Below are 22,320 nucleotides of genomic sequence, written 5' to 3' on the forward strand. Positions count from 1 at the left end.
ATATTGTTCCTGTGGCTAAAGTGGTGGAGCTTTACGTAAGCTCCACAAGGTTGTGGTTTCGACACCCAGGGAACACGTTAGGTAAAAAAAAAAAATGTAAGCCTGAATGCACTGTATGCATACATTTATTTCTTTATCCTGTAGCGTCTTTACACGCAGACGAAACTTGCTAGAGAAGTACGAAGTGCGACAGATTAAACCTCTGCAAATAAACACAATTTAAATTCACGTCTCGCACACAATGGAACATTCAAACGCGATCTGGACTCATTCCGGGATAGTGATGTCCACTTCGCAGGGCACTTACGGTCGAACAGGACAAACGTCTGAAAAGATACGAAATGTGCAGAGTGGAGGACAGGAATAGGTCATCTATCTTCTAAAAACAAATTACAAAAAATCCCAACTTCCTGCTCCTTTGTTGGTAACTGAATATTGCAAAATGACCAATAACATCCTCATTTTATTTTAAACGCCAGTCTCGTTTCTTAATAGGAGTCTTGTGGCTCTCTCAGGTTTCTAATCTAAATGCGTCATATGAAGGGGAGGAGATTCATAGAGAAAGCGAAGGCTTCATGTCTGGACATTGTGTGTTAACGCTTTCGTGTCTTTTTTATTATATTTTATCGAAAGTGTAAAGCGAAAGTGAAGGAAACTATTGAAAACTGTTCTCATTCCATACATCCGAATAATCACTGCAACGAGAACTGCTCTGACGAGAATCTGTTGCCTGTTTGAAGAGTATCAAACCTGCCTCTCGAGAGCTGAGATGTGAGTGAGTGTTCATGGTGGCGGGTTTCCCCCCTTTTCGAAGTCTCGGCTATATAGAGTATTTTAATACCGTTTTGCAAGAATTTTGTATGCTAGATGTATATTTTAATGTATAAACTGCGGAGAAAGTGACCATCGTAATTAATTTCGTAAAACAGTACCTTTGGTCATTAAGCATGTGGATAAAGCATACTTATTAAAAGCCAAGTAGGCTTATCAGTGTCTGTTTTCTTTTCCCTTTTCAGTTTTCTTCGCGAATCCTTCGTCATGTTTTGCTCTTGTCTTTGTGAAGAAATTGTATTTGGCCCAAACGATAAACACAATCTAATATACAGGCTACCGTCACCGCCCTTTGTATGACGTCTTCGTGTTATTGCTTCAGTATGTTTCTCGTCTAAAACACGGTACAGTCCACTAAACGAGAATTTAACGGGCTGGCACGTAGCCTGTAGGATTTCCTTAAGTGTTTGCGCGTTCTTTTAAATTTCCTTTAAGATGCTACTAGACCATTTAAACGTTGATCTTTTCATTTGAAGTTGAACTTGTGTTCTTTTTGGACCTGTTCTGCTTGTTTCCAGCTCAGACACCACTTCCCTACCTTTTCTTCTCTCGCATAGTGATCGAGGTGCTGATAGACGTCGGCTCTGAAAATCTCAGATCTGTCTTCAACATGTCTGGCCCAGGTAATGACAACTTGTTTTTAATTTTCTTTTAAATGCAGTAGAACTTGTTTGTGGAGTTTTAGTTTTAGTTTTTAAAATGGCAGCATGTAATGTTTTAAACAAACAGTGAGTTTTGCAAATAGTAGGCCTACAGCTCCCATGTTCAAATCACTGTGCTGAAAACTATCCAAGCAGTCTATTTACATTTTTTCCCTCAAGTGTGATTCGTGCAGTTTCATGCCTGTTGACATGAAGTTGTGTGTGTGTGTGTGTGTGTGTGTGTGTGTGTGTGTGTGTGTGTGTGTGTGTGTTTTGGTGGAAACTTTTTCCAATTTTCTCCAGAGGTCGCGAAAGGAATGCAGGAAGTCTAAGGAAGTTAAGTCTACAAAAGTGGCTGTGTTCCACATTTATAGGTTTCCACGGGCTATACAGCTTTAAGAGCTGAGTTTTATTACACTATAAAACATCTGTGGCTTTAGCTTTACCTATTTACCTATCATACAAAACTGGTATTGGAAAATCAGTGATGAGGTATTTTAGGGCAAGTCATAGATCTATTGTAAGAGTAAATGTACTGTGCTCACTTCAGAACAGATAACATAACATAATATTTGATGATAATCATCACTTTAGACTGTCTTACCATAAAATATTCCTAGCGCAATCCACACTCGATTGCATTTCGCTGTTAAACTGGGAGTCAAGTGATTCCTTAACACCATTAGGATCATTTATGCCAACATCTTTGGAGCAACTGTGTTCTTAACAAGCTTTGGAATTCAGGCTAGTATTTACCAAACAGCCATTTAGTCTATGTTGAGTGGATTAACATCATGAATTATCTACTGAAACTAATGATTCATGTTTTCCAGTCATGCTCATGTGCAAGTCATTTTTTTATGCATTACGCAAGAAGAGAAAAATCTGTTGCAAAGGGCCTGGTCTCATCCTTGTTCTGGTGAATGGTTAGCAATGTTTAGCACTGGAAAACCGGTATGGCAAGATGGGAGTGTTCAAAACACAATCACAAGATATAAATGTTGATAGCTTCTTGTGTGGGAAGGTCAAGGATTATGCAACTCTACTATCCAGCAATTGGCTTGGTTAGAAAATCCATGCATCTCTGCCAGAAAGATTGATTCCCATGTCCTTCGTTTCATAATCATTTCAAGACCCTCCAGTCGCATGTTATGCAGATTTCCTTATGAATTAGTAAGCTACTTCTAAACATTTACTGTTGTTAGAAAATGATTGTTAGCTCTTTTAATTTGAGTGGAATAGTGGATGTCTACAAACGTCATGACTAAAATTTAATTGATAAATGACTTGGTTTCTTTTTTTTTCCGCTAGCACTTAACATAATGCTTTGAGCAAAGGACATGTGACCACAATCAGTTAGATAACATGATGGAAACCAGATGCAATTTCATGTGGCATGTCTTGAGAATCAAATTAGCAACAACTGAGAACCTAGAATTAGTGTGAGCTCAGGGGGTCTGCTAGGTGATAGTACTTACTTATTTTTATATCTCCCTTTTAATGAACAAGAAACAAACAGTGAAACATACAATGAGCACTGTAGCTGAAACTATATTAATTGTAGCACCAAACAACATTCCTTGCCATTAATTAAAGCTTCATAACTTCACCAGCAAGCAATGTAACATGAATTGTTGATGCCTTGATCAACAATCTCTTAGTCCACTCATTCCCGTGTGAGTAGTTAGATGTTGTGGGTGGAATTTGATTAACACCAAATTTAGTTTCTTTTTTTAAAACCACCACTTCCTCCCACAAAGTGAAATGTTTGCTAGTATGTTAACCAACAAGGTCTGCTTTCTGCTGCTAATGAAAGGCATTGTTGCAACCTGTCAGTCTTAAATAGACAACCCTTAAAAAGGCTTCTTTTTTTTGCTCTAATTGTCATTGTCTAGGCAGGAAATATAATAATGTATGATCAATGCCTGTATGATTGTGGAGGTAAAACATTTAATAGACTACATCCTTAATGCTGTTACTTTAAAGGTGTTTTATATGACCGTAGAAGATTTCTCTCAATGGCACCATAATGTACAGAACAGCAGATCTGTGCAACTTATCATCAAACCGGGTTGTTGCAGAGTAAATAGAGAAGATGCTAAATATTTAAATACAATGACAAGACATGTATTGTTCATGATGGTGTTATGCTGTAAATGACTTCTGCATGTAGTCAATATTGTGACAATGAATTATTTATGACCCCTTCTGGTTATTGGTGGCTATTTTTATATATTTTCCCTTTGGAATGCCTCACATGTATGCTGCGGTCTAAAATAGATCCCTACCACAGAACATGGGAGGCCTGTATGAACCACCTCAATTCTGGCATCTCTTATTTTACAAGATGTCCTTAACATGCATACATATAATTCTGTGTGTCTGTATTTATTGATTAAAAGAGAATAAATCAGTCAGTTGTTCCAGTCATTATCTACTGCATACCAACTCCACGCCATATTCCAGTGGTGAGGCATGATCGTGGGATTTCCATTGAAGGCTTGAATTGAACAATGCATTCCAAACCATCGAGACTTTCTCCAGCATGTCAGAGCATCTGTCTACGATTTAAGACTCAAAAGAGGCTGGCTTTTGCCAAGTAACAAAATACAGGCAGGAGTAAATGAACAACAGAGTGTCTCAAATACATTTTTATTTTACAACATTGCCTAATATGTCTCATCAGAGTAAAGCTAAAGAAGCATTTTATTAAGATTATATGTATTTTCTTTCTTTGCATATTAAAATTGCAGGCTACCCATCTCCACACCAGCCTCCTTATCCCATGCCCCAGATGGGTGGACACTCCATGCCCCCCTATCCCATGGGAGGTTATGGAGAACCTGGACAAGCGGCACCACCCGCAGGGTTCCAAGTAGGATACCAGCCAGTTCCAGATCAGCCAGTGATGTATCAGCCTGGTCCGGTTGTTCCAGTTAGTCCAGCATCTCACCATGACCAGCCATATGGAGGTAAATTTAGACTTAATTTACAAATAATATTTGAAGTAAAAGGTGAACATTAGGTAAGTGGGCAAAGTGACCACACAGACCAAAGCTGAAAGAAAGATTCTAATGATTCTAATGATTCATAATTCTAATGATCATTAATACAACAAAAAACTATGCAAAATGAGTACGAGTGTTGTTGCATAATGCATGGTGACTAATGATGGTGTGCCTTTTCTAGCACCTTTAGCTGCACCAGTCTCCGTGCCTGCTGGAGTTCCACCTGGTCTGGAGTACCTCACTCAGGTTAGCCATGTCATTTGGTACATTCAAAGTCACGTAATCGGAAAGTATGTATTTACAAGTTGAATGCACTTGAACACTACAGAAAAGATGTGATTATGCGTAGGCAGTGTTTGGATGGTAAATGGTAAAAACTTTGCTGTATTCTAGAAATGTGATCAGAGAATCTCTGATCTGATCAAAATGATTAGAACACACGTGATGTTGTATTTACGACTTCCAAAGTTGAAGGCACTAGTTCTGTCTGTCATTTACTTTACTTATTAAAAGTAAAAAGTAAAAGTGTGCCTATACATCTTGTTACTAGTGTACTCCTTTCATTTCAGATTGATCAGATCCTTATTCATCAGAAAGTGGAATTGCTAGAGGGTGAGTCATCTTCTGTATTGTGGATGTGTTTGAGGTTGTTTACTATATAACTTGAGTGCATTAAAGCAAAGCTTGTCTGTTTCATTTTATGCGTTATCTTTATTTGAAGCCTGAGATGATTTTACTCACCATTACTTTTTTGCTTCTTTAATTCAGACATTCAAAGACTTTAATAAGCTCCATGAAATTAGCCCCAGTGTTGGAAAAAGAGATTTCTATCAATTTCCAACCGATGGGACCAGATTGTTTATACCCACTATAGAATAGGTAATTCCAGGATGGCACAAGTGTTTAATACTAGGAGAAGATCCTTTAACATGTTCTCTCTGCCAAAACCTTTATCCCTGAAGCATGTTTTAAATTGTGCTGGTTTTAACACTGAGCATGTTTATTTTCATTCAGTTAACTCTCTTGAAGAGATTTTTAATACTGTTTTTAGCCACAGAAGCTGGTATAGCATTAAATACAAGCAAACAAACACTCAAAGACTGCCGGTTTAACATCTTTGCATGCTTTTCGGCCCTGTACAGCAATCATTGGCTTTGAGACCAACAACCAGTATGAGATCAAGAATAGCCTCGGTCAAAAGATTTATTCTGCCAAAGAAAAAAATGACTGCTGCACACGCAACTGCTGTGGAGCCCTGCGCAGCTTTGACATGAAGATCAAAGACAACGCCGACCGAGAGGTCATTCGACTGATCCGACCTTTCCGCTGTGTCTCCTGTTGGTGCCCCTGCTGCCTGCAAGAGGTACACTAGACAAGTCATATCAAAGCTTTGCATTTAATTTAATTTAATTGCTTTTCAGTTAGTGAATCTAGAGCTGTAATCGGGCTTTAAAAGTTAGGCCCGACAGGACCCGAGCCCGACAGGTTTCGGCCCGAGCCCGACAAGTACATTTTGATTGACAGCTTTTTTAAAGCCCGAACCCGTTTACAGCCCGACATTATTCAAATGTGCGCACGCACACAGCTCTTTTGCCTTTTGCCAACAATGAGCAATTTATTCATGTTTTAACATAATTTACTCATAACTAACGTAGACTAGACCACTTGGAAGTTGGAATAAAGAAATAAAATAAGTCCTGTGTCACATCGTAACATCTCAGCATTCTAGACATAGGCTCATTTAACCTATAAATAGACCAACGCACCAATAAAAACGAGTCATTTAAAAAAAAAAAATTAAATTAAGATGTGTATTTGGCAATAACGAAATTAAGATAAAGGCTCCGCCGGATTTGCTTTATTTAATAAAAGAATAATGCCAACATTAGCGTAAATACTCTGTCAACATTATGCATTTAAGACTCAATGAATATTTAGTTATCATTTGAAAAACCTTTACTCACAGAGATTAGGCTAGGTCTACATGTTTTTGTGGAGGAAAATGATTGAAACCACTGTTGATGTCTTCAGCGTGTTCCTGCGCTCACTGATGGTGCGTCATTATTCTCTCATTATTCTCATTATAAGCATGGTCAAAACTTTTCCACACCTCAGAGTTTGCTTTAGTTGCTGGTGCAACCAAAACGTAATCACCAGAGGCAAGCCTCCGTTACACCTGCTCAGCATTCATTATCGCATCTTTCTCGCGCTAATCGAAACACATCACATGACCGCTCGTTTACCTCGCAAACTGGAGCGCAAGCCCGAGCCCGGCCCGAGCCCGCGTAAGATGATAGAAATTAAGCCCGAACCCGACCGAACCCGTCGGGTCCCGACGGGTCCCGTCGCGTTCGGGCAAAGATTTTCAGCTCTAAGTGAATCATCTAAATCTGTGGTTCTCAATTCCAGCCCTGATGACCCTCTGCTCTGCACATTTTGTATGTCTCTCTTATCTAATGCACCTGTTCAGTTAATGGATCTCTTTCCTAATGGCTGAAGATCTGAATCACTGATTCAGAATCAGGTGTGTTACATGAGGGAGAAATGCAAAATGTGCAGAGTAGAGGGTCCCCAGGACGGGAATGGACTACCAGTGATCTAAAGAACATGTTGTGTGACCTGCTATTGACATGAATGTGTGTGAAGAGTTATAAATTGTGTAAGGTCAGTATGGACATAGGACTCTATGCCACTCTGTCTTTGCAAGCAGTCGGCAATCACAGACTTCATTTAGTTTTAGTTTGGGAACAGTAAAATTTTTGGTGTTTTGTAAAGAATACTTTTTTTTTTTTTAGCAAGGATGCATTAAATTGATCAAGTGAAACCATAAAAACATTTATAATGTAACAAAAGATTTCTATTTTAAATACATGCTGTTATTTTGAACTTTCTATGCATAAAATAATTTTTTTATTTACCTTGGTTTCCAAAAAAACGTTAAGCAGAACAAATGTTTACACAACGTTATAATATAAAATGTTTCTTGAGCTCCAGTCAGCATACTAGGATGATGTCTGAAGGATCATGCAACACAGAAATTTGGAGTAATTGCTGCTAGAAACAGAAATAAATAATATTTTCATTTATTCCACGAAACAGTATTTTATATTTATTCCTTTTGAACATTTGTTTATGTATGCATGTACAGCTACTGTCTTAAAGTGCCCCTATTATGCCATTAAGGTTGCTAATATTGTTTTGGTAGTCTCCTACAGTAGGATCACATGAATGCAAGGTAAAAAAAAAAAATTCCAGCAATTCTCAAACGATTCAATCAAAGCAGTTCTAATATTCAGTCTTTCTAAACCCCTCCCCTGCAATTTGTGCTTACTGTATATTTCTAATTCGCTAAGATCAATAAATGTGTATATTTTGTCTTCAGATGGAGGTTCAGGCCCCCCCGGGAACGACTGTAGGGTATGTGAAGCAGGACTGGAATCCCTGTTATCCAAAATTCTCCATCCAGGGGGCAAACAAGGAGACTGTGATGAAGCTCGAGGGGCCCTGCTTGGCATGTAACTGCTGTGGGGACGTCAACTTTGAGGTAACTTTTTAGAACTGGACGGAAAGTAATTTTGTTCACATGTTGTTGCCTTGTTAATATATCAATTTGAAGTAGGGATGCACGATAATATCGGCACAATATCGGTATCGGCCGATAAAAGCTTAAAATGACCATTATCGGTATCGGCCGATATGAATATTTCTGCCGATGAGCCAAACCGATATTCTCCAAGTGAAATAATTGACCTGTTTTTCAGATGTGAATGTCTGTCTACATTTGTAAAATAATAAATTTATGGTAGAATCAGTACAGAAGAGATACATGGATTTCTCTTCAGTAAAATTAAAGTTTAAATATATCAGTATATATTTGTATATATATCGATATCGGTATCGGCATCGGCCAAAATTATTTTGAAAATATCGGCATATCGAATATCGGCCAAAATCCAATATCGTGCATCCCTAATTTGAAGGTAAACATTATACTGACACCAAACAAAATCATTTTGAAATTGGTAGGTTTCTTACCATACACCTGTATTTATGTATTTAGCTCAAAGGCAAAGACGGTACTGGGAAGCCTATTGGTCGAATTAGTAAGCAGTGGAGTGGCCTGTTAAAGGAAGTCTTTACTGACACTGACAACTTTGGCATCCAGTTTCCACTGGACATGGATGTGAAGATGAAGGCTGTACTTATGGGCGCTTGCTTCCTAATTGTGAGTATTAAGCTATTGAAACATTTAATCATCCGCAATAGTCTTCTAACCATTATGCAACCACAACCTCTAAATGTATGAATTCTCTCTTGGAAATAAATGTGTAGTTGATAGAATGTCTGTTGAAGGATTATAAAAATAATGTTTTTATAGCACTTAAAATAAAGCAGACATTAAGCAGACGGTCTGCTGATACTCTAATAACTGGTAGTCGAGATGTAGTTGCAAAGTTATTAGAGTTAGTGGATTGTCTAAAGTGAACTATCAAAATAAAATGTTATAAAATATTGTATTACAACAGAAATCACATGCACTAGAAGAGGGGTCAGTGGTTAACCAGAAAAGAAAAAAATGGCACATCTTGCCACAAAGGTTGCCGACCCCTGCACATATTCTTCCCCAAAAGATTCTGTTCTGACTCTTTGTTCTTTGTTCTCTTTTTCTTTTTAAAGGATTTCATGTTCTTTGAAAAAGTTGGAGACACAAACCAGCGTAATACTGTGTTCTCCTAGAGCTCTTGCTAAGTTACTTACTAAGTAACATATTTCACACTAACTCCCATCATCTTTCAAGTCTGGACTTTTTTCCTGCAATGTTATTTTATTATGTTTATGACTAGCAATATTTACAATGAAAGGTGGAGTATCAACTGTAACTGTTCACTGGTGCCTTTTAAACAATCACAGCCTACAATAATTACAAATTATTACAATAGTACAAGCAACTAACATTGTTTTTGTAACTTCTTTTTTTTTTATTAGAAATGAATTGTTACATGCAACCTTACATGTTTTTCTACACTTATCTCATGCATATATATATATATATATATATATATATGTATAAAATTTTAATTAAGTTTTATTGTGCTAAACACAAAGCATTTTGTTTAAAACTGTGGTTTTTAATTCTAGACATGCACATTTCGTTTGTATCTCTTATCACTTCAGACATTTGTTCTTTTCGACCTTAAGTGCCCTGCGAAGTGGACATCACAGGATATTCCAACATGGTTCAAGTTCGAAGTGAGCGTATGTTCCATTCAAAGGGCATTAAGCATGCAAGACATTTAAATTGTATTTATTTACAGAGGAATGTTATTTCACAATTCTCTAGTAAGTTTTGTCTGTGTGTGAAGACGCTGCAGGCTGTGGTGTAGCTCAAATCTGTGAATGAATGAATTCCGAAGTGAAGGAAAACTTCCAGGATTTTATGTGCTTAGGGTGTAGGGAGCAATGAACACTATGGAGGGACCATGTCATTTGGCCCACAGTTCATGTATGGAATTTTTCTTTTTTTATATATACAAGCTGGTCTGAATCAGGTGTGTTAAGAGAGACATGCAAAATATGTAGAGCATTGGTATGCAAGAACTGAAATTAAGAACCACGGAGTTAAAACAATGGATGTACGTGCAGCCAAGTAATGCATGATGGTGGAGGTTGCATGCCAGTTACTGAATCTGACAACAGGTGAATAAAGGAACAAAACCAGCAAGTAGTTGCATGTCATTGCAGTGACTTAATATGGGTAGAATGTCAATTAGTTAGTAATAGTTTAGTAATTTACTAGATTAGTAATTGTTACTATATATATATATATATATATATATATATCTCAGATTGCTGCTTAAAATTGTGAACCTCTTAAAATTGTATATATTTCTGCATAAATATGACCCAAAACATAATTTGATTTTCACACAAATGCTCAAAGTAGACAGAAAAATTCAATCAAACAACAGAGACAAAAATATATACTTTGTAATTTATTTATTGAGAAAAATGTTTTGGTGTTAAATATTTGTAAGTGGCAAAAGTGTGAATCTTTGCTTCTTTAGTATCTGGTGTGACCCCCTTTTGCAGCAATAACTGCAAGTAATGTTTCTTATAACTGCTGATCAGTCCTGCACAACGTTTTTTAGGGATTTTAGCCCATTCCTCAGTACAGAACTGCTTCAACTCTGATGTTGATGGGTTTCCTTCTATGAACTGCTTGCTTCAGGTCCTTCCACAACATTTCCACTCCAAAACATTAGCTTTGTCCTCCTTTAAGCATTCTTTGGTTGTCTTGCTGCATGACCCACTATCTCTTGAGATTCATGATTTTGCTGGTATAATTCAGAATTCATTGTTCCATCTATGATGGCAAACTGTCCTTGACCAGATGCAGAAAAACAGGCCAGAACTATGATACTAGCTCCACCATGTTTCACAGATGGGAAAAGTTCTTATGCTGGAACTCAGTGTTTTCTTTCTCCAAACATAACGCTGCTCATTTAAACCAAATTGTTCTATTTTGGTCTCATCCATCCAAGAGACATTTCTCCAGCATTCCTTGGGCATGACCTTTAGCAAACTGCAGATGATAGTCGTCTCACTGATCAAAAACACCCCTGAACAGATGGACTCTAATTCACCTTCTAATTAACAGCTGATCCTAGAGATTCACATACTTCTGCTGCTCACAGATATGTAATATTGGATAATTTTCCAGAATAAATAAATGAAAGTGTATATATATTCATCTCATTTGTTTGATTGGATTCTGATTTAAATCAGGTTATTTATGCAGAAATATTCTAAAGGGTTCACAAACTTTCAAGAAGCACTGTGTGTATGTATATAAAAATTGTTTCCCTTTTTTTATATGTGTGTGAAGACAGTGTCCCCCAGGGGGCGCTTGTCAGCTGATAAAAGCAGCCTCTCATTCAGTCACACTTTTAATTCTAAGTGTGGTGCTAATTATTCAAAATTATTCAAAATGCCAATTAAATCCATGAGTATCATGAAAAACACATGAAAATTCATTAAACATTTCCCAAAAAGTCATATGGAGAGACTTTAATAATATCCCTGTCATAAATGTATGAGTCTGTCATAACATACCACATGACATTTGTTTATAATAATAATCTGGTTGGTTATATAGACACTGGGCTAGTATCAATAAAAGAGTATATATAACATCATTATAAAAATATACAGACAGTTTGTTTTGTTTTAATGTATGTTTTGGTCACTTTTTATTTCAAACTTTTATATAAATTTACTTCATTACACTGCAAATGAAAGTTGTTTCCTATCACTAACACAGTGAATTCTAACAATAATAGAAAAAAAATGTTAAACAATCATTTTGTTAAAACAATGTCAAATTCAGTATCCTAGTTGCTAATTACTAATGTGTTAAACTAACTGTTCTCCGATCTCCCGATGCATAATCAATATACTTGCGTATGTGTCTTCTTGTGTATATGTGTATGCCATATTATAACATTATACTTAATAAATGTATATTATTGTTATGTTGGTGGTTGTGTGATTTATATTACTTTATCTAATATGTAGCCAAACTGAAGGACTTCAGATGTGGGCTTAAGCTAAAATAACCATCATTTGCAATTTTACAGTGCCTTGGAAAAGCTGCTGCTTAAGGTTTTATAATAGCAATTTGCATATACTCCAGAATGTTATGAAGATGAATTGCATAGTACTTCTTTGCCATGAAAATTAACTTAATCCCAAAAAAACCTTTCCACTGCATTTCATTGCTGTCATTAAAGGACCTGCTGAGATCATTTCAGTAATCGTCTTGTTAACTCAGGTGAGAATGTTGACGAGCACAAGGCTGGAGATCATTGTGTCGGGCTGATTGGGTTAGAATGGCAGACTTGACATGTTAAAAGGAGAGTGGTGCTTGAAATCATTGTTCTTCCATTGTTAACCATGGTGACTTGCAAAGAAACCCGTGCAGCCATCATTGCGTTGCATAAAAATGGCTTCACAGGCAAGGATATTGTGGCTACTAAGATTGCACCTAAATCAACAATTTATAGGATCATCAAGAACTTCAAGGAAAGAGGTTCAATTCTTGTAAAGTAGACTTCAGGGCGTCCAAGAAAGTCCAGCAAGCGCCAGGATCGTCTCCTAAAGAGGATTGAGCTGCGGGATCAGAGTGCCAGCAGTGCAGAGCTTGCTCATTAATGGCAGCAGGAAGGTTTGAGCACATCTGCACGCACAGTGAGGCCAAGACTTTTGGAAGATGCCCCGGTGTCAAGAAGGGCAGCAAAGAAGCCACTTCTCTGCAAAAAAACATCGGGGACAGATTGATCTTCTGCAGAAAGTATAGTGAATGGACTGCTGAGGACTGGGGCAAAGTCATATTCTCCGATGAAGCCCCTTTCCGATCGTTTGGGGCATCTGGAAAAAGGCTTGTCCGAAGCTTGTGTGTCATGCCAACAGTAAAGCATCCTGACACCATTCATGTGTGGGGTTGCTTCTCATCCAAGGGAGTGGGCTCACTCACAATTCTGCCCAAAAACACAGCCATGAATAAAGAATGGTACCAAAACACCCTCGAACAGCAACTTCTTCAAACAATCCAACAACAGATTGGTGAAGAACAATGCATTTTCCAGCACGATGGAGCACAGTGCCATAAGGCAAAAGTGATAACTAAGTGGCTCGGGGACCAGAATGTTGAAATTTTGGGTCCATGGCCTGGAAACTCCCCAGATCTTAATCCCATTGAGAACTTGTGGTCAATCCTCAAGAGGCAGGTGGACAAACAAAAACCCACTAATTCTGACAAACTCCAAGAAGTGATTATGAAAGAATGGGTTGTTATCAGTCCCAGAAGTTGATTGAGAGTATGCCCAGTCGAATTGCAGAGGTCCCGAAAAAGAAGGGCCAACACTGCAAATACTGACTCTTTGCATAAATGTCATGTAATTGTCGATAAAAGCCTTTGAAACTTATAAAGTGCTTGTAATTATATTTCAGTACATCACAGAAACAACTAAAACAAAGATCTAAAAGCAGTTTAGCAGCAACTTTTTCAAAACTAATAATTATGTAAATTTTCAAAACTTTTGGCCACAACTGTAATATCTGTCACTCTGTTTAAACAAAATAAGGAAAGGAGCATTAACTCAAAATGCACTGTACACTCAAATGGCTTGCCTTAATACACACATGCAGATTTAAGATGGACATTTCAACAACCCCTTTTTTTTTTTTTTACAGATTAATTTGAATATAATTCACATTAAATGATGCTAGGAAATTTAGCCATAGCTAACACTAATGTCAACAAGATGCACTTGTTTCTGTTTATCTACATCCACTTTCCCTGGTTCATATTTCACAGAATTATATTAAAAACATTAGATAAATCAAGTCATTTTTAGGGTATCCAATATGACCAAACCAATTTATCAGATCGAGATTGTACAGCACCGCTTTATGTAACATTACCTAATAAATTACATGAAAATAGACGGTCTGCGAAGACATGCAGACAGACTGACAGATATAAAAATTGTGGTACTTTTTAGGTATATATTAAACTCCTGGGTCTGCTAGAGAGTGAGGCATTAGTGTAATATGATCTTTAAAAAAAAAAAAAGTGGTACACCTTTCTCAGGTTGTTAATTTAAATATGTAAGAAAGGGGAGGAGATACTATCAAAACAGAAACCATAAATACATGAATGGGATAATACAACAAGCACAGATTTCTCCACATGTTAAACCAGACAAAATCCCCCCAAAAATTATTAATCCCTGTATCCAGACAATCATTCCAACACCAAGGAATTTCTCTACAGAACATCCCATTTGTGGATCATCCAGTGAGGTAAGACTTTGTTCAGAGTTTTGATAGGTAAGTGATAATTTACGTTATGTGTAGTTGTTGGACTAATTATACTACAGTATGTCTATTTCTGACTTCATAGGGATACAATTTTTTTTTGTACAACTTGAACTTCATTTACTTCTCCTCCATCACCATAGTGGCTGTGCTGCTTCTCTAACAAAAAGTCTTCAGCCTCTCAGTACCATGTATTGAAGTTTAATTGTTTAAAAGAATTCTAGTCATTTAAATGACCTCCATATATTCAGTTAATAGTCACAGTTTTACTGTGCTAGGTTTTTCTCTGTGGCAGGTGATACACATCCTGTTGCTAGGTGATTTTATATAGCGATTTGTCTTGTTTGAATGCCCAATATCTTTTTTTTTTTTTTTCAATTTGAAAATTCTAATCAAGAAGATGAAGGAATGGAATGCACAATAACATGAATGACCACATTCTACAGTATGGAACGTTTGCAATAGGTTATCAGTGTGTTTTGTTTAGTTTAGTTTTATGTCTGTCAACTGTCCGTGTCTTAACCTTTCTTTTTTCTTGTTTTCTTTACTGTAAGTGTCTCTGAATAAGTATCACCGGTTAACCAAGTTCCACATCAATCAGAAAAGGCACTAAAAGTCCTAAAAGTATGCTGTCTGACAGCTTTGATGAAAGAACAGAAAAATTTTTAACGGTTATTCAATGAAAATCTTCAGGCACACTTTGGCATCTTTCACTTTCGTGCAGATTGTAAAGATGGATATCTATGATCTGAAATCCATCCACTGATTCAGACTGCAAGCAAATTGATACCAGAGTGACTCTGTTTTATTGAATATTGCCTTAAACCAGACTGTCCACCAAAACCAACAGAAAACCAATATCAAAATCTCATACCTCAATCAGAAGGTCCTGCACCGGCTCCTCTAGCCAAAGAACTTCAATCGATGAATCAACCACCTCCAGTTCAGCCAGTCATGAATCAGTCTGATCCAAGTAAACCTGCACCTGCCCAGGTTCAGTCTTATGAAGGTAAAATGTACAATAAATGTGCATCTGAGCGTTCTATGATGTTTTGATGTTCATGGGAGGAAATTGCACTTTACGAAATTCAACTAAATTAGTGATAATACAAATAGCTCAGCTGAACAAAAAAACTTCCCATAACAATAAAGTTTATTATTTTCAAATTTGGTCTGGTCACACATGCACAGTTACAGTTATAGTAAATCAAAACTAAAAAGTGCTGTGTTTTTATTACTGAGTTTTCTCTCTCTCTTTATTAAATAGGTTGTCCACCCCAAAATGAGCTTCCAAATCCCATGCCTCAGTCAGAAGGTCCTGCAACGGCTCCTCCAGCCCCAGGACCCCAGACAAATGATCAACCGCCTCCAGTTCAGCCAGGTTTGACTCAGTCTGAACCAGTCTATGAAACTGTTCTCCAGGTTCCTGAAGAGCATACATGCATGTGTATGTATATCTGAATGTGTTATAATTTTCTGAAGTTGGAAATAAACTAAATTTAGCTACATGACAGTTAGGTTGTACTTAATTGACTTCCATAGTGGCTCAAACAGAATAATTTATTTTACTATACTAACTAGAAAGTTTTTCACTCTCATTTAGGTCCTGATCCAGCTTCTCCTCCTGCTGCTCCAGTTCAGCCCGTCATAAATATGTCTGCTCCAGTTAATGCAGTGCCACAACTGATTCAGACATATAAAGGTAAGTGTAAAATAAAATGATATCTGAGTGCAACATAACATTTAGATGTTCAAATGTTTAACTAAAAGGCTATTTATTTATTTTTCAAAATAGACGATAAAAGTTAATATTTTCAAATACTAAATATCACATCAATAAGATAGAGCCACATAAAGAAGAAATGTTACGTCACCGTCCTTACTAGATTCTTTAAACTTTCAAGGCTTTTACTTTCACTCTCTATTTTTTTTTTTTTTTAACTAGACTATCCAGTCCAAATCTACCCTCCAAATGCCATACCTCAGACAGCAGGACCTGGACAGGTTCCTCCAGCTGCAGGCCTCCAGCCACAGAATCAAACACTTCCAGTTCAGACAGTCATGAATCAATCTGCTCTGAGTAATCCAGCACCTCACCAGGTTCCATCATGTACAGGTAAAAAAAAAAAAAAAAAAAAAAAAAAAAATATATATATATACACACACTCACCTAAAGGATTATTAGGAACACCTGTTCAGTTTCTCATTAATGCAATTATCTAATCAACCAATCACATGGCAGTTGCTTCAATGCATTTAGGAGTGTGGTCCTGGTCAAGACAATCTCCTGAACTCCAAACTGAATGTCAGAATGGGAAAGAAAGGTGATTTAAGCAATTTTGAGCGTGGCATGGTTGTTGGTGCTGGACGGGCCAGTCTGAGTATTTCACAATCTGCTCAGTTACTGTGATTTTCACGCGCAACCATTTCTAGGGTTTACAAAGAATGGTGTGAAAAGGGAAAAACATCCAGTATGCGGCAGTCCTGTGGGCGAAAATGCCTTGACGATGCTAGCGGTCAGAGGAGAATGGGCCGACTGATTCAAGCTGATAGAAGAGCAACTTTGACTGTAATAATAAATAAAAATGTCGCCTGGTCTGATGAGTCATTCAGATGGTAGAGTCAGAATTTGGTTCCATTATGCCTTGTTACCACTGTGCAGGCTGCTGGTGTCGGTGTAATGGTGTGGGGGATGTTTTCTTGGCACACTTTAGGCCCCTTAATCCCAATTAGGCATCGTTTAAATGCCACGGCCTACCTGAGCATTGTTTCTGACCATGTCCATCGCTTTATGACCACCATGTACCCATCCTCTGATGGCTACTTCCAGCAGGATAATGCACCATGTCACGAAGCTCGAATAATTTCAAATTGGTTTCTTGAACATGACAAAGAGTTCACTGTACTAAAATGGCCCCCACAGTCACCAGATCTCAACCCATTACAGCATTTTTGGGATGTGGTGGAACGGGAGCTTCGTGCCCTAGATGTGCATCCCACAAATCTCCATCACCAGCAAGATGCTATCCTATCAATATGGGCCAACATTTCTAAAGCATGCTTTCAGCACCTTGTTGAATCAATGCCACGAAGAATTAAGGCAGTTCTGAAGGTGAAAGGGGGTCAAACACAGTATTAGTATGGTGTTCCTAATTATTCTTTAGGTGAGTGTATATATATATTATTGTGATCTCATAAGGAAATTAACTAGATTATTAAAACTAAAAAAGTTCATGGTTTTCAAACTTTATTGATTATTGTATTTATTGTATTAAAGTAGGCCATCCTGTCCAAATCTACCCTCCAAATGCCATACCTCAGACAGCAGGACCTGGACAGGTTCCTCCAGCTGCAGGCCTCCAGCCACAGAATCAAACACTTCCAGTTCAGACAGTCATGAATCCATCTGCTCTGAGTAATCCAGCACCTCACCAGGTTCCGTCATATACAGGTGAAAAAAAAAACAATATATATATATATATATATATATATATATATATATTGTGATTTCATAAGGAAATTAACTAGATTATTCAAACTAAAAAAGTCCATGGTTTTCAAACTTTATTGATTTTTGTATTAAAGTAGGCCATCCTGTCCAAATCTACCCTCCAAATGCTATACCTCAGACAGCAGGACCTGGACAGGTTCCTCCAGCTGCAGGCCTCCAGCCACAGAATCAAACACTTCCAGTTCAGACAGTCATGAATCCATCTCCAAATCCAATGCCTCAGCCCGGACAGCACCCTTATCCCGTGGGAGGTTATGTGACACAGGTTCCTCCACTTGCAGGGCACCCACAGGGCAATCATCCACCTCCAGTTCAGACGGTCGTGAATCCATCTAGTCCAGGTAACCCAGCACCTCACCAGGGTCAGTCATATGCAGGGAGAAAGAATAAATGACATATGAATGACATATTTAGATATTAAAATGTTCAACTAAAGGCTTTTCTTTCCATGTACAATAAAAGTTAACAAATCTCAAGTGTGCTTTTTTGTCAGTTCATCCAGTGACATAGAAAGGAGTACATCAATACAAATGAGGACACCAATCAATAAAAACAAAAATGGTGATTATTGTCTTAAACTAGGTCATCCCGTCCAAAACAACCTTCCAAATCTCATGCCTCAATCAGAAGGTGGAACCATGGAACTTCAGTCAGTGGGTTCTCCAGTCCAGCCAGTCTTGAATCAGTCCGGTCCGAGTAATCCTGCACCTGACCAGGTTCAGCCATATGCAGGTAAACCTAGAATAAATGTATATCTGAGTGTTATTTAATATTAAGATATAAGAAATGTTACTTTGAAGTTGGAAGGAAGTTAAGCTTTAACAACATCAAATTAAATTAAGTTAAACAACTCAACTGAAGTAAAAAAATCTGTACTTCCCAAAATAAACTATAAAGTTAATATTTTCCTATGCACAGTTGAATAGTGTGTTTGTGTGTGTGTACTTAATGAACATCAATGCTTTAAAGACGATGCAAGTCTAATGATCCTCCTCACAAACGTCTCTAGCACCTGCAGTTCCTCCACTACTTCTACTTTATGGAGCACCCCCCGGGCTCGAATACCTCGCTCAGGTGGGGCTTCCCTTTTTCTTCCTAACAGTAGATCTTTCTGGAAGTGTAATTTCTGGTTACTACCTGGTAATCATTATTATAATTTTTTTGTGCATTTCAGATTGACCAGATACTCGTTCACCAAAAAATGGAGTGTATTGAGAGTGAGTCGTCTTCTATTAGTTCTTTTATTAAGTGTGTCAGAGCAATATCAATGTTTGAAAACATATCTGTTAACACTTTGATTTCTAAAAGATAACATACTTTCACCCTGTTTAAACATAAGAGATATTTTAATCTGACAAACTGTGATCATACTTGTCTACAGTGATTACTGGCTTTGAGACTAACAACAAGTATGAGATCAAGAACAGCATCGGACAAAAGATCTACCTCGCCAAAGAAAAGAGTAACTGCTTCGTGCGTAATTTCTTTGGTCCAGCACGCGGGTTTATAATGAAAATTACAGACCACATGGACCAAGAGGTCATTCATCTGGAAAGACCAATGCGCTGCTGCACGCAAGAGGTAGAACAGACTTTATCAGTCTTATCAAGGTTAACGTAGCATCTAAATAAAACGTTTTAATGCCAATTTTAAAAGGAGCTCCAACATACTAGGCATCGGGACAAAGAAACTGGCAAATAATTTTTTGACCTAGAATGAAATATCATTGGAATCAGTCAATTTATTTAGTTGACAGTTTACATAATTGCTAATTAAAGATTGCTATGGATCAGCTTTCACCTAACTTGATAAAGCTTAAAAAAAAAACCTTTGTAGACCCACACAAAGCCTAATTGTGCAATTAAAGGTTGAGGATAGCTATTTGAAGGGCTAATTTGAAACTAATCTTGGTATGAATGGGAATATGATATGAATTTTTAAGGACATACTTGCACGCAGCTGTGCAGGGATTTGATTTTATTCTTTTTTTATTGGACAGTGGTACAGGGGTTAAACTGATTTAGCATAAGATTGACAGCACTCTATTTTTAGCTTTGTATTTACACACTTCTTGGGCATGTGTCTAACACTATGAGTTATTCGATTCACTATTACAAATTCCATAATATAACTTTGTCTGATTGCACACATTACACAATTTATCCATTGATGGATCCATTTTCCATCTTCAGATTGAAGTACAGTCTCCCCCTGGGATAACCATAGGCTACGTGAAACAGGAGTGGTCCTGCTGTTATCCTACATTTTCCATCCTGGGGCCCAACAATGACGTACTACTGAAGATCCGGGGACCCTTCCTTCCGTTCAAATGCTGTGGTGACATCAATTTCGAGGTAACATTTATTCCAGGCAACATGAGAGCAATAATGAAATATATTTTTTTGACTTGTTACTGACATGTTAATGTGTTTTGCATTTGATGTTAGTATTATACGTCTTCAGCACCACTAAGGAAGTCTGTCTTTAGGTAAAAGGCTTGAATAGTGGACAGTCCATTGGTCGAATCACAAAACAACGGAGTGGTTTCATTAAGAAGTGCATCAGTGATTCCACCAACTATTGTATCCAGTTCCCTATGGACATGGATGTTAAAATGAAGGCTGTATTTTTAGGTGCTTGCTTCCTTATTGTGAGTATTAAGCAAATTACTTTTGTGATTTACAGGACATTGTGGTCTAACTGTAAATATTGGAAGTTTATTAAGAGCTGATATTATTAAGTTTTTTTTGGGGGGGGGGTGAATTAGACTTGGCATATAACATAAATTAATAAAATATCAACAGTATGCAGTTCTGTTAGAATGTATAGTATTATAGTAGTGATTGTTTGAACTAATCTCTCTTCATTCTCTTTCCTTTTCTCCTCATAGGACATCATGTTCTTTGAAAAAGGTGGAAATTTATTTCTAAAATTATTAAAGGGGTTTTAAAATCCCTTCCTTTTTTAAAAAAGTATTTTTTTATAATGGGTCTGAATTTAATAATATCCCAACATTTTCCACCCTGTCCCTGGCTCTCTAACTGAAAGGCTCAGTTTTTGTGGTGCTTGGCATTTTTTTTTGGGGGGGGGGGGGGTATAATTTTTGTCATAGGAAATAATGTCGTTTTTTTTTAAGAATACAAAAATACTGTATGTACCTAGGTGCTTTATTGCATTAGTGGAAGGAGATACAGGATTATAAGAGGAAAGATGCAACACAATATGTTATATATACATATATGTTATATATACACATATATATAATATAAATTAATCTTACACATGTATAACTTAAAAAAAATTATGTTCTTGTCCGTTTGCAAACAAGCATTGCTCTAAATGTATGATTCACACACTGTCCTTTCAATTTATTATTATTATTATTATTATTATTTGTATTTTATTTGTATTTTTTTTTTTTACATTAGCTCATATAATGTTTAGTGCAAAAACACAAAAACAAATTCCATGAATCTGTAAAGGTTAATCAGGAGGTTAATGAGGTAATATGCAGCCAATTAAATACCCATGTTTTCTGTTTGTTTGTTTCTTTTTTTTACTATTGGAATGTATTTTCTGGAATGCCATAAATAAATTGCTAATATTATTTTGATTACATATTACGTGTGCAAAAGGTGGTCTTATATTTAAACAAATATATGATTTTTTTTTTAACAATATGAGACCAGTTCATTAACTTTTACAAATGGGACTTTCACAACAAAAAAGCCAAAGACTGTCTTTTACCATAACTTGCTAAGAATAAAACTTCAAAGTTTTGAAGCAGTCAGCTGAGGTATCTCTTTTTAAATATGTTGGTCACTGAATTATCTAATCACACTGGTGTGATTAATCAAATATCAAAAATATTATTCGGCTATTTTTGTGTTTTGGAAGCTGCATTTAAAATCCACTTGGCTCGGACACTTTGAATGGACACGATGCCTCTGAAGTTAGTGATAATGTCTGTTCATTTAGCTATATAATGTTAGCAATAATTTATTCGCTGTTTGAATAACTGTGGAAAGGAAATGTTATAGAGCCTAATTAAACATTTCTAATGTTTTCTAAATTGTAATCACATAAGGACGGTTTGCCATCATTGATGGAACAATGAATTCTGAATTATACCAGCAAAAGGAAAATGTCAGGACATCTGTCCCACAACTGAATCTCAAGAGAGAGTGGGTCATGCAACAAGACAACCAAAGAATAGTTAAAGAAGAACAAAGTTCACTTTTAGGAATGGTCAAGTCAAAGTCTGGACCTTAATCAAAAGGAGATGTTGTGAAAGGACATGAAGCAAGCAGTTCATAAGAGGAAACCCACCACAGAGTTCAGTGATTCTGTATGGAATGGGCTAAAACTAACTAAAAGCAGTTACAAGAAATGTTTAGCTGCATTTACTGCTGCAAAAGGCGGTCAGACCAGATACTGAAAAAAAAGATTC

The 22,320-nt window shown here is 36.9% G+C and overlaps 2 protein-coding genes and 1 long non-coding RNA gene across 9 annotated transcripts; 2 read left to right on the forward strand and 1 right to left on the reverse strand.

Annotated features, from left to right (window-relative positions):
• The first annotated feature begins 532 nt into the window (after positions 1-532).
• LOC128017055 (phospholipid scramblase 2) lies at positions 533-12,012 on the forward strand. 5 transcript variants are annotated; one of them, XM_052602138.1, is made up of 9 exons: positions 533-775; positions 1,389-1,454; positions 4,226-4,444; positions 4,662-4,726; positions 5,050-5,092; positions 5,623-5,843; positions 7,863-8,024; positions 8,541-8,705; positions 9,158-12,012. In XM_052602138.1, coding segments are annotated over exons 1-9 (1,002 nt in total). In that variant the 5' UTR covers positions 533-774; the 3' UTR covers positions 9,218-12,012. The 5 variants fall into 5 exon arrangements, with proteins under 5 accessions (XP_052458098.1, XP_052458102.1, XP_052458101.1 ...); XM_052602142.1 differs by having other exon boundaries at positions 534-771; XM_052602141.1 differs by having other exon boundaries at positions 535-775; positions 1,350-1,454.
• Positions 12,013-15,082: 3,070 nt separating this feature from the next.
• On the forward strand, positions 15,083-20,889 carry LOC128016320 (phospholipid scramblase 2-like). Of its 2 annotated transcripts, none has more exons than XM_052600806.1 (13): positions 15,083-15,368; positions 15,627-15,806; positions 15,963-16,061; positions 16,305-16,475; positions 17,637-17,810; positions 17,945-18,211; positions 18,453-18,602; positions 18,880-18,944; positions 19,045-19,087; positions 19,252-19,451; positions 20,063-20,224; positions 20,359-20,520; positions 20,761-20,889. In XM_052600806.1, exons 1-13 carry the CDS (start codon positions 15,284-15,286, stop codon positions 20,818-20,820), a joined length of 1,818 nt encoding a protein of 605 aa, XP_052456766.1. In that variant the 5' UTR covers positions 15,083-15,283; the 3' UTR covers positions 20,821-20,889. The 2 variants fall into 2 exon arrangements, with proteins under 2 accessions (XP_052456766.1, XP_052456768.1); XM_052600808.1 differs by having other exon boundaries at positions 15,085-15,368; positions 15,627-15,740.
• LOC128016321 (uncharacterized) lies at positions 15,495-17,799 on the reverse strand. 2 transcript variants are annotated; one of them, XR_008184141.1, is made up of 3 exons: positions 17,676-17,799; positions 15,938-16,042; positions 15,495-15,785 (listed from the first exon to the last, which is right to left on the reverse strand). It is a non-coding gene; the product is annotated as an uncharacterized LOC128016321 (long non-coding RNA). The 2 variants fall into 2 exon arrangements; XR_008184140.1 differs by lacking the exon at positions 17,676-17,799 and adding an exon at positions 16,341-16,487.
• Positions 20,890-22,320: the final 1,431 nt, after the last annotated feature.

Source organism: Carassius gibelio, chromosome A7 (assembly GCF_023724105.1).
Source record: "Carassius gibelio isolate Cgi1373 ecotype wild population from Czech Republic chromosome A7, carGib1.2-hapl.c, whole genome shotgun sequence".
NCBI lineage: Eukaryota > Metazoa > Chordata > Actinopteri > Cypriniformes > Cyprinidae > Carassius > Carassius gibelio.